This window comes from Labeo rohita, chromosome 17 (assembly GCF_022985175.1).
Source record: "Labeo rohita strain BAU-BD-2019 chromosome 17, IGBB_LRoh.1.0, whole genome shotgun sequence".
NCBI lineage: Eukaryota > Metazoa > Chordata > Actinopteri > Cypriniformes > Cyprinidae > Labeo > Labeo rohita.
Window position 1 is genome coordinate 27,263,781 of NC_066885.1, and position 15,890 is coordinate 27,279,670.

General features: G+C 36.3%; 2 protein-coding genes across 3 annotated transcripts in view; one reads left to right on the forward strand and one right to left on the reverse strand.

Annotated features, from left to right (window-relative positions):
- tmem63c (transmembrane protein 63C) overlaps positions 1 to 10,538 on the reverse strand; it is a 65,319-nt gene extending 54,781 nt beyond the window's left edge. For both annotated transcript variants that reach the window (XM_051132720.1, XM_051132721.1), the window contains exon 1: positions 10,369 to 10,538. The gene's annotated coding sequence lies outside the window, so the exon portion shown is untranslated. The remainder of the gene's footprint in view (positions 1 to 10,368) is intronic.
- Positions 10,539 to 10,912: 374 nt separating this feature from the next.
- Positions 10,913 to 15,837, forward strand: zdhhc22 (zinc finger DHHC-type palmitoyltransferase 22). The gene is made up of 3 exons (XM_051132738.1): positions 10,913 to 11,055; positions 13,712 to 14,269; positions 14,348 to 15,837. Exons 2-3 carry the CDS (start codon positions 13,714 to 13,716, stop codon positions 14,632 to 14,634), a joined length of 843 nt encoding a protein of 280 aa, XP_050988695.1. The 5' UTR covers positions 10,913 to 11,055; positions 13,712 to 13,713; the 3' UTR covers positions 14,635 to 15,837.
- The last annotated feature ends 53 nt before the right edge of the window (positions 15,838 to 15,890 follow it).

Genomic DNA, 15,890 nt, shown 5'->3' on the forward strand with positions numbered 1-15,890 from the left:
GTACATTTATTGTTGCTCCTCTCTGCCCAGCCTTTCTGAAACACATTGATTTTTACAAAGCTCATCGTTCTGAAAAGCACAGTGTGCTCTGATTAGCCAGCTATCCAGTGCGTTATGATTGGCCAAATACCTCAAGTGAGTAACGGAAATGTTACGCCCTTACCATGTTGTGATGCCATGTCCCGGCGAGACGAAACAAAAACAATAAAAACCATTATAAATGAGGCATTTCTTGCATTCAGTGAATACATAATTACCGATTATAATGACTCATACTGTCTTTTTACACGATGCATTGCGTTACATGTCTGCACCATGTCTGCATTTGTGCACTACTCTACACTGCTCATGACTTGTGTTTGAATAGCCAGTAGCAAATATGAAAACGTACTTACAGGCTGTGAGTCAGAAGAGCCAGACTGTTCTTGCAAACTTGGAATTGCACCACTTACAGAATGACAAGGGGGTGAGTACATTATCTGTACATTTTTGTTCTGGAAGTGGACATCTCCTTTAAGTTACTTATACAGATTTGAGCTGTTTTGTCAAACCATAGTTTCACCGGAGCTCTTCATCACTCAAACGCAACAGTGTTTCGCGTGAGCTACCGAGCAAACCTACTGAATTTCGAAAACGAATGCATATGAAGCTGTATATGTGACGACATCATACTTTGTGTGAAAAGGAATAAAAATTCTCAGAGTTTTACTTCCTCTAGTGTTCATTTCAACTGGAAACAGCAGTGATTCGTACATATAGGTAAGTTTTTTCAGCTTTGCAGAAATGTATAGATGCACGTATTTCCAATTAGCCTATGAAGGAAAAAAGTCATAATTGTGTGATTAAAAAGTTGTAATTACCTTTTTTATTTTCTATTTAGTGGTAAAAACAAGCATCCATACAAAAAAAAAATAACAATTTTTATTTCTTCTCTTCTTTGTCAGTCTTTGCCACACGTTCAGACTTCTACAACACATACGAGTGGTGATTGGCTCTTTTAAGTAGAAGGTGAGACTATTACGCCATATTACATGTTGCACTTTCTCCCATTCATAAGGAATAGGATTGCACTGTCTTTGTATATCTAAAGCAGCGTAAGAGTCTCAAACTCAATTCCTGGAGGGCCACAACTCTGCACATTTTCACTCTAACCCTAATCAAACATGCCTGATATAGCTAATCAAGGTTTTCTCGAGTTGGAGCTGGTTGGAGCTAAACTCTGCAGAGCTGCGGCCCTCCAGGAATTAAGTTTGAGACCTCTGATCTAAAGACTAAACTTTATAGCAGGGGTTTTCAAACCTGTTCTGGAGGCCCCCTGCCCTGCACATTTTGTATATCTCCCTTATTAGACACACCAAAATCAGGTCTTGCAGTCTCTACTAATGAGCTAATGGTTTAAATCAGGTGTGTTAGATGAGGGAGACATGCAAAATGTGCAAGACAGGGGTCTGGCAGGACAGGTTTGAAAACCCCTGCTCTATCCACCTTATTTTTCAGTGCACAAGTAAGCTGTTTTCTGGTAATGTGTTAGACGTCCGGTTTATAATCCACCATAGGAAAATAACGAGAAGAATATCAAAGTGCATTAAATGGTAAAACAGTTTGCACTACAAACCAGTGTATTCATAATTAAGATAATACATTAAAATAATATGGTAAGACAAACCAGTTGGAATATCAAGCAGGAAAACAAGCTTTTTGTGCAGCTAAAAATAGCTGGAAGTGGATGAGACCGGAAGCCAGACACAAAAATTTTACAAATGGCTGCACCCACTCTTATAGGAAAAATAAGGTGAATAGGATAGGTCTGCACAATAAATCAAAATTAAATTGCAATTAGGCAGAAGCTGCTATTGTCATGCATATCTTTCAGTGAAGCACGGTTCTGTGATCAGCAGTAAATCTACATCCGAAGGCCAGAGGGCACTCTTGCAATGAAACTCCAAATACACCACGTAAAAGAAATCCAGGAAATCACAATGCTTCGGCTGCATAAACAGAGGATTTAACTGTTTTCATTGATCCAAGGTGGCTAATTAACCGATTTTTTTTTGGAGTAACCTATCAGTGAACTACGGCTCTGTGTACTAAATGCTGCTCCATCTGAAAGCAGGTAATGGAAATTTACTGCTGATTACAGAACCGGCTTTACTGACAAAATGCGCATGGAAATCGCATTCGATTAATCGTGCCGCCCATCTATAGGACGATGGCCCTGCAGGAGCAGGACTGGACACCACTGCCATAGGCTACAAACAAATCAGCCCCTGTCGTTTGTTTTCACCTGTAAATCCAGGCAAAAGAGCATTTGGTACAAGGAGGGAGCAGAACTTATTGGTCTGCTTAATGGTTTCATCAATGGTTTCATGGCCAGTATTTTTACAACGGCAGGTTTAATAACCAAACTTTGAGATATGTTAACTGGCCCAAATGCTGGTCATTCATATATCTCAGTCAGATATCCTAACCCCTGTCTGATACCAAGGACGCCACTATTTCTTACTCACACACACACACTCACTGTTGCACTGTGTGAAGGCCTCAGGTGCCAGCCTCAATCTTTTTGTGTATGTGTGTGGGTGTATGAACGAGACAATATTGCACCAAAGATAATATTAGAAACAAACCCGTATGTGGCCCTTACACAACAAATCTCACAGATGATGACAAAGTACTGACAAACAAGGCCAGAAACTGTCTACGTGCCAGATGTTGGACATCATGGAAGACAAAAAGCTCTATCTAGCCATATCTAACCACCACCGATGTGAAGTTTCCATAGCTTACGCTCCAGCTTCTGTGGCTCTTGGTGTACTGCAGTGGGATGTATCAACTTTCAATCTCAGCCAAGTGCACCATCAAATATTCATGCCTGTGCTGCAAAGAGATGCCAAATACACATTTTACTGAGGATTATTTGTTGTGTGTTCTCAGGAATGTATTACAAGCTTTTGATCACCAAACCGCTGGAAAAAAAGCAGCAGTCTCGGAAAATGACTAAGCAGCACGTCTACAAACTCTGTGAAAGCGCCGTATGAACTAAAATAAGGCTGTTTAAAGCCTCTCATGATGTAGTCACACCTGCAGGCTGAATAAATGAATTTTGGCTCAATTCCCAACAGCTGTTTTCAGTGAGGTATTCATTTGTGAACGTCTACGCACATGTGCCTCCTCCCTCACATTGTATTAATGAGGTAAATATGCTTATGATTCATATTTGTCACTGATGTGGAACGAATTCCAGAACTGGAGATGGTAGTGGCGTGTTTAGACCATTATTAAAATGCTTAATCATGGTAGTAAATGCATTTACTAATTCATAATGCATTACAGATTTTACTGAGGTATTTTTGTCTTTTAGCATGTTAATAGTTAGTTGATGTATCATTTCTGTGAAAAAATAAGTCCAAAATCTCAATTTCAACATTTTGAATAGGGCCCTACAATCGTTTTTTTTTTTTTTTTTTTTTTCAGAAATTCTTGTGTGTTTTAATTTTTCTGATAATTAAATGAAGGCCTTTAAAATTTATTTATTTTTAATTAAATGAAAATTAAACCCTTTTATTTGTAGCCAAACAAACAGGTTTTCTGTTAAAATTAATACATGGAAGAAAAATTGTGATTAAAGAAAATTAAAAAAATTGAATAATATATTTTCTACAATTAGGTGGTTAATCTTGTTGTAATATATATATATTTTTTTTAGCATTTAATAGTTTTATTTAAATTTGCCAGAAATAGGAATATATAAACACCTACATTATACTGTACTAAAGTAATACAAGACTAATACATTTCTGTTACATGTTAAACCGTACCTTTATTTTGACAGGTTGTCGGTTAGTGTGTATACACTATGATATGATGCTAATTTTCTCAAATGAATCGGTAAAATTCACATGAAGTGACTCTCACAGCAGTTCTGGAGATTAAGTTCATGTGTTCATGTCGTCATATAATGAGACCCAAAGGCCGAAAACTTAAAGGTCTTTACAGCAACCCATCAAAATAAAAGTTTGGTTTAACTTGAGGAAACTGTGACAGAAATATGTTACTTAATGTAATTACATTACTACTACTACCACTACTACTAATATAATAGTGTGTGTATATATTAGGGGTGTGCAAAGCAGCCTTTATTTGTATCTGTATTTGTATTTGTTGAGGGGGGAAAAGTATTTGTATTTGTATTTGCATTCGAGTAAAATTCAAAATAGGCGTAAAAATCCATTTTTTTTTTTTTTTTTTTTTTTTTTTTTTTTACACTTCTACACACTTTTTTTGGCTGGTGGAGGACCAAGAGATCTCAGCAGCAGCCACACTCTTTTCTATTTGGTTGCCCAAATCCATGTGAGGAGTTTCAACTAAGTTAATGGGTGACGGGAAGCTATGCTAAGGTGAACTGGGGAGTCGCTCTCTAAACGTGGGCTATTAAAATTGCTTTTGAATGCGCGCGCGCGTTTTACTTTCGGTTTCGTTTTAACTTTGGCGCGAAACTCTCGGCGGTGCTAAGCGTGCATTCCACAATACAAGACATTAATTTAACAAAACTATTCAAAAGTGGTGGGACACAAACGGGATTTTGAAAAGTGTGTCCCCAGTGGAAATTACGCCCCTGCGTGAGTGGAGTTATCATTTGATGTGAGTGTATGCCAGAATGTGCGCTGTAGCACAAAATATAGTATATTTCTTCAAAAGCAGATTGTGGAGACATTTTAATTGTCCACAATCAAAAATCGTCATATCACACACCCCTAATTGCAATGTAGTTTGTGCAAATCCGGAACAGAGGTTGGTTAAGAGAGAGAGAAAAAAACGGCCGGTTCCGAGTTTCAGCGGAGCAGTGTCAGTGACAGGGAGTGATTGACGACTAATATCTAAAATCTGTTAAGAATGTACAGATCGAGTTTCATTAGTTATATAATGTTGGAGAAAACGGCGAAACTGTCACTGTATCAGCTCACAGCAGTCTGGGCAGTAGTTCGGCTAGCGAAAGTTTTGTAAAGAAATAAAAACAAGTCGCACCGCAACGATTTCTCGCACTCGCACAAATGCTTCCAAATATATTTTGAGGTCGCGCAGATTAAATTTTGGGAGCATATGCCCTGCCCCCAACCCCTCCGACTCCTGAATGTCACCCACTCACTCGCTCATGTGGGCATGCACTGCGGTCTCATGAGGAAACGCAGCTTTTTGATATAAAGTTTTTCTTGTTCCCGAATACAAATATTTTTTTAAGTATTTGTTCGAAATAAGTATTTGTAAAAACACGCTATTTGTGCCTTTCCGAATACCGTATTCGGGTTCGGCTCCACCCCTAGTATATATATATATATACATACAGTACTGTGCAAAAGTCTTAGGCCACTAGTATTTTCATCAGCTAAAAATGGTTTAAAGTCAGTCTTTTGCTGTAGTGTCAGTAGGAAATATCAGTTTACATTTCTAAACATTCATTTTGCCATTAATTATAATAATCCAGTGAGATTTTTGTATGGAGCACTGGCTGTTGTCAGACTCCTTGTGCAAACAGAAATCTCACTAGATTATTACAATTAATGGCAAACAGAATGTTTGGAAATGTAAACTGATGTTTCCTACTGACACACTACAGCAAAAGATAGAAATTAAACCACTAAACCATTTTTAGCTGGTGAAAATACTAGTGGCCTAAGACTTTTGCACAGTACTTTATATATAATCAATTAATTAGAGATGCATTTGATTATTAACATTTTATGAAACCATTAAATCACAACCGTAAATTGTGTACACTAAAAAACACTGCTGGGTGAAATATGGACAAACTTAGCAATTGGGTTGTTTTGACCCAGCGATTGGGTTAAATGTTTAACCCAACGTTCTGGGAGGTTTTATTTAACTATTTAACAACTCAACTATTGGTTAAAATGACTATATTTCTTGCTTAAAATAAGATGGAAATAATAATAAGCTAATAAATAATAATTAAATAATAAACATTTTTAATAGCTTTTTAGAGTGTTAGAGTGAAAAAAAAAAAACAGACCCCAGAAAAATTAAAACTGAAAAAAACATTTGGAATAAATAAAACGGAATTAGAGAAAAAATAAAACAGATTTCATAAGAGTTTAAGAGTCATGTGGGTTTGGAAAGACATGACGGTGAACAAAAATGACATAATTTGAATTTGGGGGTGAGCAGTCCCTTTAGGAACTGATCTACTTTGACAACACATCAATAAAGTCAATAAAGTCATGTCTAAATTGAAATGAAACTGAAATGATGATCTATGAGTGAGATGTTTTAGTGAGCACTTGATTAAATAAATAAAAATAAAGTGCATCTATGTGTTTGCAACCTTCATGCTATCTGTGCTGTTTACAAAGAACAAAAGCTTTTTTAATATACTTCCTACATTATACCTGTTACATTCTATTAAAGCAATATATATAAAAAAAAAAAAACTTGATGAGACTTTAATGTACTTGGTTTAATTAAATAGTACTGTATATTAATACGAACATAAAAAATATAGTATTTGTTGATGAAGTAGAAACCAAACGAACATCAAATGTATCTGGAACATGTATCTGGAACATGAAAACCACAGTTTTACCACATGCTAATGTGTATTAAGAACCAAAAGTTTTCACCCCTCTGATGCAAGTGGCAATGCAAAAACCAATTCCAGCAAGGTGCCACTAAAATTTCTCTTTTAATGAGAATAGCAAGGACTAGGAGCCGAAGAGACATCAGCCAAGAGCAGGTGTTCATTCTGATGATTTATTCATGATCCAATTATGAGCTTCAACCAACATTCTGTCACAAGTGCAGTGACATTTCGACTACTGTTAATTGCCTTATACAGTCAGTTTGGTAATCACGCATCGCTGACTATCCTTCAAAGATGCTCCATTTATATGTAAACCAGATGGAAAATCTGACTAGTGACTGGTGCCATAACTGTGTCTTATCCTTAATAGTCAGATGGACTCAGACCATTGATGAAGACGGCAAATGTCAGACATTTATCACTCTGTGGGAGAACCATTGATTTACAGACTACTTCTTTCCGAAAGGGAAACGAGTCTCACAAATGCCACAGAGGCTTAAAATCTTATTTTAGCTCATCGCGGAACGAAAAAAGTATAATTGTTGATGAGGTAATCAATACTATCATAGTTGTTCGCCAGTGTGTGCAGGTTTGTTTCCACCTTATTCGCCTTTTTATTGCTTCATTTTTTTAATCTGGAATGGGACAGTTGTCTTCTTGTTGTCGTGGCACAAAAATTGATCTGATAAGCGATCTGATTTGCACTGAAGACTGCTGTGTCACAGCTGGTTAGCACATGGAATAAAGCCACAAAACCTCATTAGCTGACTGGCTTAACCAGCAAGAACCTGCTGTTTCATTAGCAGAAAGGACATCTTGGTCAGATAGCTTTATCATCTTAGTTTTGCTGCTGTGAACAGCATGGTTTGTCCTGTTAGATTAGCAGAAATTCTAGCTAAAGATGCAGGTGGGCGGTACAAAGCAAAGGAGACCTTGTTGTATTTACTAAGAAAAGACAGTGTTAGCATACATTAGCCCACTCTGAGCAAAGCACAAACTTCAGTCATCACACTGTAGCAAACCCTGAAAGAGAATTCTTTCTAAATGGCAGCATAACAGTACATTAAGAAGTCACACATTTCCCCCCTGCTCATATTGCTCAAAAACACATAAAATAACACTCAGCTGTCTACTTTTATTCATCCCCTTTGGGCTCATGCAAAGCATGCTGGGTACTGAAAAACCTCTTGATAAGACAATGTTGCAATACACCAGTCAAAAGTAAAATTTTAAATGTTTTTTTTTTTTTTAAGAAGTCTCTTCTGCCTACCAAACCTGCAATTATTTGATCCAATGTACAGCAAAAACAGTACAATTTTAAAATACATTTACTATTTAAAATAATTGCTTTCTCTTTGAATATATTTTAAAATGTAATTTATTCCTGAGATCAACGCTAAATTTTTAGTATCATTACTCCAGTCTTCAGTGTCACATGATTCTTCAGAAATCATTCTAATATGTGACTCAGGATCACAAAACCAGTCATAAGGGTCATTTTTTCAAAATTGAAATTTATACATCATATGAAAGCTGGTTTGTTAGGATAGGACAATATTTAAACAACTATTTAAATGTCGGGAAACTGAGGGTGCAAAAAAATCTAAATATTGAGAAAATTGCCTTTAAAGTTCTTCAAATAATGTTCTTAACAATGTATATGACTAATGAAAAATTAAGTTCTCATACATTTACAGTAGGAATTTTGCAAAATATCTTCATGGAACATGATCTTTACGTAATTTCCTAATGATTTTTGTCATAAAAGAAAAATCAATAATTTTGACCCATACAATGTATTTTTTGGCTATTGCTACAAATATACCCCAGCGACTTAAGACTGGTTTTGTGGTCCAGGGTCACATATGCTAAATTTGCTGTTCAAGAAACATTTCGTATTGTTATTATTATTAATATTATCATATATATTTAGAATATTTACAAATATTTTTTGATGAATAGAAACATCCAGAGATCAGCATTTTTTCTGAAATAAAAAGCTCTTTGTAACATTATACACTATACAATTGGGGGGAGGAAAGTATAGAAATGAATACTTTCATTCATCAAGGATGCTTTAAATGAATCAAAAGTGACGATAAAAACATTTATAATTTTTCAAAAGATTTCTATTTCAGATAAATGCTGTTCTTCTAAACTTTCTATTCTTCAAAGAAACCTGAAAAAATAATACTTAATACTTAGCTGTTTTCAAAATAATAATAATAATAATAAATGTTTTTTGAGCCACAAATCATAATATTAGAATGATTTCTGAAGGATCATGTGACTGGAGTAATGATGCCCAAAATTCAGCGTTGAAATCACAGGAATAAATTACATTTTAAAATATATTCAATTAGAAAACAATTATTTTAAATAGCGAAATATTTCAATTTATATATTTATATATATATATATATATATATATATATATATATTTTAAGTTTTTTCTGTACTTTGGATCAAATAAATGCAGGCTTGGTGAGCAGAAGAGACTTTAAAAAACATTAAAAATCTTACTGTTCAAAAACTTTTGACTGGTAGTGTATGTTATTATCCATCCATGAATTCTTTATGGCTGCACAGTTGCAGGTGAATAAATAAATTAAAAATGCTGTAGAAACATTAAAAGATGTTGTGCATAAGTTTAGTACAATTAACACACATCCTCCCCAAAATGTTCATTCTTGTTTGGATGGTTTATTTTATTATTTATATTATCTTATTTAGTTATTTTTAATTATTTCCTTTTAATCACAGTTGTTTAATCACATTTTCATGACTATACTGCAGTGTTTTGTTGTTGTTGTTTTACTGTATCACTTTTTTATTTATAGTGCTATAAGCTGTGACGTCTAAATAACTTTTCAAGATATTAATATTTAAATAATAATTATATCTAATAATTATTATATAAAATTACATTAAAATCATATAAATATTTTTTTTTATTTTAATTATTTTGCATAATAATTTCAATGGGGGAATGTGCTTAAAAACAAATTCTTAAAAATAAATGATCTTTTATTACATATATCTCTTTTTCTTTTGATTTCGTGTTGAAATGAGCTGCAGGTTTGTGAGTTCCACTCTCTAGCTGTTACAGTAATGTTTGATTCTCAAAGGGATGATTAGAGACTGCATTTCTAATTGTGAAAGTTATTGTGATTATCTGCATGAGCATCATCACAGCTTCTTGGCAACAGCGTGGAGAAATCTATCCGCCCCCATCCTCCGATTTGTAACGCGCAGCTTTGACTAGCTCCCCATTCAATATATTATCCAGACATTAAACTCCCAGCTGTCAGCGTGTGAGAACTAATACAGCCATTATCAGCTGCAGCAGCAGAGCAACCATAAGTTTAAAAAGATAATATTAGGACCTCACAATGAACGCACAACGCGCGCACTCCCCTGGCACAATACAACAGCGGGGCTCCTGGAGATGTTGTACATGAGACGGTAAACAAACAAGCCAAAGCAAACCGTTCTTACGCCACCAATATGCTCATAGTGTGTCCAGACACCTCGAGCAGTTCAATAATTTACCTATCACCCCTCCTCTGTGTTCAGCACACAAGCGTAGCCTAGGTCTCTGCAGCAATAGCGTTTTAAACCCAATGTCTACAACTGTTCATCAAAACGCCCACTTTTAAAAGCCGTTTAAGTTCAGAATGATTCATTGAGTCCTTTACTGAATCATGTCTTGTATGATATAATTGATAGTAGTTCATCAGAAGCGAGGTGAATGTAACAATAGTGCGGCTTACCTTTCAAACACCTCCTGTGTTTTATGTCCGGTTAGATGCTTCTGTCTGTCTGCATCAGCACCAGCGCACACGGGGAGCGCCCTTCCGCTTAGGAACCGTGTGTAAAGTGACAATCCATCAACAAACACGTAAACTTAAAAGTTTGACTTTTGTGTTTCTGCGTATTACAGATATGATGAAATGCTGGCACGGCCCACATTTTAACATGCTAAGTTTGTCTCAAGAAGTGATTTTATATGTATTAAACAGACGTATGTTATCAAACAAGCGTTGTTTTGCACTGCCATCTGCTGGTGGATGTTGTAAGCGCGTGTCGTCCTTCTATATTAATGAGTCAGTGTGTACATTGTGTGGAAGACAGTATTATCCTGCGGCATACATATAACATATAAACATAAACTCACATAGTATATACAAAATATTGAGTAAGCACGTAATCATATCCAAACAAGCGCAGCTATATAGGTTTGTCTATTTTTTCTTAGCGATGCTGGACGCTGTATCCACACCGACAGGCGGTGCTAAACTACTGAGACACATCGCAAACAGATGCGCTCAGTATTACGAAATTATCACTGATTTGCTTTTTCTGAATGAATTATATGTGCTTTTTCTCCTAGCGCCGTGAGTGAGGGATGCGCTCCTCTGCGGATACAGCAGCGGCTCTTCTGGTCTAACCGGCGTCAGGTAACGTTAGTAACCGGGCAACATCCTCATCCTGTATCCTCAGCTTCTGTTTCAAACAGACAGAGCTTCATGGCTTACAGCTCCTTAATCTATTCATCACGAACCTTGTCTGTAATCTGTTAGTTTGTATTATAATCTTTGTTCTAGGATACATTTAGTTAAATGCATCCATACGGTTCATCACATCTTTTCTCATTCCATTGTCTGCGAACGTGCATTTCAGCATCAGTGATACTAATAAAACATGCTATATATATAAATCCTGAAGGGTTAAGTTATGTCCTGTGTAACTAATGGTGGTAAGTATAAACATTTATGATATTTGAGAGATTGAGGGTTGTAGGTCTCCGTTTCTTTGTGATATGATGTATGTCCTATATATTTAAAAAAAAAAAAAAAATACTTTATCCAGTCACAGTTTAATGTGCGGAGATGTTTTAGAGACATTGATCTATTCCTGGATATAAAGGTGTAAACACTGAGGCTTTGAATATTGATTATTTTTTTTGTTTAGTCCTACTTAGCAACATGGGCTCAGCCAATAGCGTGAGTTTGGGGGCGGGGCTGCCTGTTGTGCGGACCAGTGGCAGACGGAAGAGTATTTGAAATACACATAATATCTGAAATTTAGTTTGGGTCAGCTAATGGAACACAAATTGCACGTACAAATGTACCCGCGAAATTTAAAAAATAACCATATTCAAATCTCTTCCAGTTCATTTCATTTTAACTTGATTTATACAGTTGAGGTCAAAAGGTTACACCCCCCTTTCAGAATTATTAAAAATGTTAATTGTTTTACCAAAACAAATACAAATGCATGTTATTGTTTATTTAGTACTGACCTGAATAAAATAGTTCACATAAAAGATGAATGCTCCTGATACATATTATGCGTCCATCAAATACTTTTATGCTCATTTTAACAGATTGATTTAGAGGCTTTTGCATCTGAACTCTTCATATGTGACCCTGGATCACAAAACCAGTCATAATGGTCAATTTTTCAAAATTGAGATTTATACATCATCTGAAAGCTGAATAAATAAGCTTTCCAATGATATATGGTTTGTTAGGATAGGACAATATTTGGTCGAGTATTCCATATCTCAGATTCCAGATATGGAATATCTGGAATCTGAGGGTGCAAAAAATCTAAATATTGAGAAAATTGCCTTTAAAGTTGTCCAAATACAGTTCTTAATAATGTATATTACTAATCAAAAATTAAGTTTTCATATATTTACAGTAGGAATTTTACAAAATGTCTTCATGGAACATGATCTTTACTTAATTTCCTAATGATTTTTGCCATAAAAGAAAAATCAATAATTTTGACCCATACAATGTATTTTTGGCTATCGCTATAAATGTACACCAGCGACTTAAGACTGGTTTTGTGGTCCAGGGTCACATATAGTCCACAAGAGAAAGTAATAGTTGAATTTATATAAAATGACCCTGTTCAAAAGTTTACATACGCTTGATTCTTAATACTGTGTTGTTACCTGAATGGTAGTGGTGATAGTTGTTCAAGAGTCCCTTGTTTGTCCTGAACAGTTAAACTGCCTGTTGTTCTTCAGAAAAATCCTTAAGGTCCCACAAATTCTTTGGTTTTCAGCATTTTTGTGAACCCTTTCCAACAATGACTGTATGATTTTGAGATCCATCTTTTCACACCGAGGACAACTGAGGGACTCATATGCAGCTATTACAGAAGGTTCAAACGCTCACTGATGCCCCAGAATGAAACATGATTCATTAAAACTTTTTGAATTTGAAGATACGGGTAAATGTAACTTATTTTGCCTTCTGGGAAACATGTAAGTATCTTCTGTAGCCTCTGAAGGGGAATACTAAATGAGAAAAAATATAACACTCAGGCAAAATAAGAAAAATGTAGGCCTACATCTCCATTCTGTTCAAAAGTTCTCACCCATTGGCTCTCAGTGCATGGTTTTTCCTTCTGGAGCATCAGTGAGTGTTTGAACCTTCTGTAATAGCTGCATATGAGTCCCTCAGATGTCCCCAGTGTGAAAAGATGGATCTCAAAATCATACAGTCATTGTTGGAAAGGGTTCAAATACACAAAAATGCGGAAAAACCAAAGAATTTGTGGGACCTGATGTATTTTTCTGAAGAACAGCAGGCAGTTTAACTGTTCAGGACAAACAAGGGACTCATGAACAACTATCACTAAACAAAAAACAGCTGTGGATCATTCAGGTAACAACACAGTATTAAGAATCAATGTAAACTTTTGAACCGGGCCTTTTTTACATATTCAGCTATTATTTTCTCTTGTGAGCTACATGTAAACATCTTTTATGTGAAATATCTTATTCAGGTCAGTACTAAATAAACAACATGCATTTTGTATGATCTCTCTTATTTTGGTAAAATAACATTTTTAATGATTCTGGAAAGAGGATGAAAACTTTTGACCTCAACTGTACTTGTTGGCACAGTATAGTGAAAAGCCAGTGAAAAGTATCCATGTATTTTTTATTAAAAAATTCTTCACAGCATCATAAAATATAAATTACGTTTACAGTATTTCAATAACATAACTTTCTGATGAATTTTATGATTTTTGCATCTTCAGCTGAATTAATTTTATGTCTTATTAAGACATTCTTTTATTAATATAACACAGGCATGTTCTTCAGGATGGTAAAACTCAGACTACTCAACACGATTGCGCCTGCATACTTCTACACTGCAACCGTGGTCACACTCGCCCTTCACTTCCTCCTCTTCACGCCCACTGTTTTCCAAAGTCCAGATGTGGCGCTAAATCCCATCATGCTGGTCCACATTGCCGTCTTTCTCTTCCTGATGGGGAACGCGCTGGGTAATTACACAATGACTATATGGTACCCATCTGAGAGTGCCAACGAGACAGTAATTCCAGTCTGTTCACCTGACTGCCCGGACCGAATTGACGCCCACTACCTCCTGAATGGACGCCACTTCTGTAAAGTGTGTAAGAAAGTAATCCTAAAACGGGACCATCACTGCTTTTTCACAGGAAACTGCATTGGGAATAGAAACATGCGCTACTTTATTATGTTCAGCATCTATACGTCCTGCTGTTGTTTATATTCATTGGTAATCGGGGTGGCGTATCTTACAATGGAATACTCCATTTCCTTTGAGAACCCACTGATGTTCCTCACACTTCTACCGCTGTCGACAGGTTACTTCTTCCTTGGTAAGTTTAATTTTGTCTTCTTAAGGCTTTCCTTCTTTAAATATCCTTAATAAGAATATTCTTTCTTTCTCCCCTCAGGTTTGATTTCAGGTCTCCAGTTCTTTCTGGTCATAATGCTGTACGTCTGGCTGGGTATCGGACTAGTGAGTGCCGGTTTCTGCTGTCAGCAGCTTTTACTAGTAGCCCGAGGGCAGACCTGGTGTGAGCTGAAAAAAGGCCAGTTGTCAGAATGTCGTGGGACCTGGCGTACCAACCTGACTGATGTTTTCGGTTCTCGTTGGGCTTTGGGCTTTTTCCTGCCAGTTCAGACTGTTGAGACCGTACCTGGGAACTGGCAGGTCTACCATGATCACAAGCATGACTGAAAAGCCAAGAACTTGCCATATCAGTGTGTTTATCATAATTTGACCTGTGTCGACCAGTTATTAAATGTGATAAGGGCTTCGGGTTCACTTGAGTTGTATAAGCCCATGCAACTGATCTACCTTTTTAGTGGATTTCTGTCATCGCTGCGCAAATTAGGAGAGCGTTATGTCACAAAGATGTGGTGTAACACTCATATCTATGTCCATCAGCACTGTGCCGAAACTCAATTTCAGCCCTAGTTCAGGGCAGCAGTGATTAGCAGCGGTAACATCAGAGAAGGAGGCCAGGATTAAAGGATGGATGGGTATTTACAAAACAACGCACACTAGGTAATCAGCACACTATTACACAAGTGGCCTGCTAAAATGTGGGTGACATTTAGATGGTTAAAATTTTAAATTAACTGGCTACACGCCACAAGAAGTTATTATAATTTAAGATGACATTTCAGTTCACGCTGGCCATAATTATTGGCACCCATTTACTGCAACATTGTTTTCCCAAATAACAGCTCTGAGTTTTCTCCTATAATGCCTGATAAGTTTGGAGAACACCTGATAAGAGATCAGAGACCATTCCTTCATCCAGAATCTCTCCAGATCCTTGTTGGTGCTTCTTTTCAGTTCAGCCCACTTATTTTCTATAAGGTTCAGGTCAGGGAACTGGGGCGTCCATGGCAGAAGCTTAATTTTGTGCTCAGTGACACATTTTTGTGTTGTTGTTTTGATGTTTGATTATCCTGATAGAGAAACCCTACCGAACAACATGTGGTGATGTAGGGGTTTGACTTTGTTTTTTGAACTACAAAACTCAACTAATCTCTGAGTTCTCCAGCTGTGATCCTTGAGGAGTTTTTGGCCACTCAAACGTTCCTCCTCACTGTGCATTAGGACGATATAGACACACGTCCTCTTCCAGGCAGATCTGTAACAGCTCTGGTTGATGAGAACATCTTAATTATTGCCCTGATGGTGAAAATGGGGATTTTAAATGCTTTCGTTCTTTTCTTACAGCCACTTTCTATTTTGTAAAGCTCAATGATCTTGTTCTGCACATCAGAACTATGTTCTTTTGATAGATGTTTAAGTTTAAGGTTAAATTTGGCCTGTGTGTTCCTCATATTTATAGAAATCATGCCTGGACAATGCTCATTTACCCTGGTGTGCTAAAAAAAAAAAAAAAAAAAAAAAAAAAAATATAAATGGGAATATAGTTTAGAAATATTTTACTCATAAGAATTTCTACAGGTGCCAAT

Bases quoted from the DNA above. Each gene is read 5' to 3' on its own strand.
- zdhhc22 (XM_051132738.1), top strand. From the start codon at position 13,714: ATGTTCTTCAGGATGGTAAAACTCAGACTACTCAACACGATTGCGCCT. The intron at 14,270-14,347 runs GTAAGTTTAATT...TTCTCCCCTCAG, and splicing joins GACAGGTTACTTCTTCCTTG to GTTTGATTTCAGGTCTCCAG.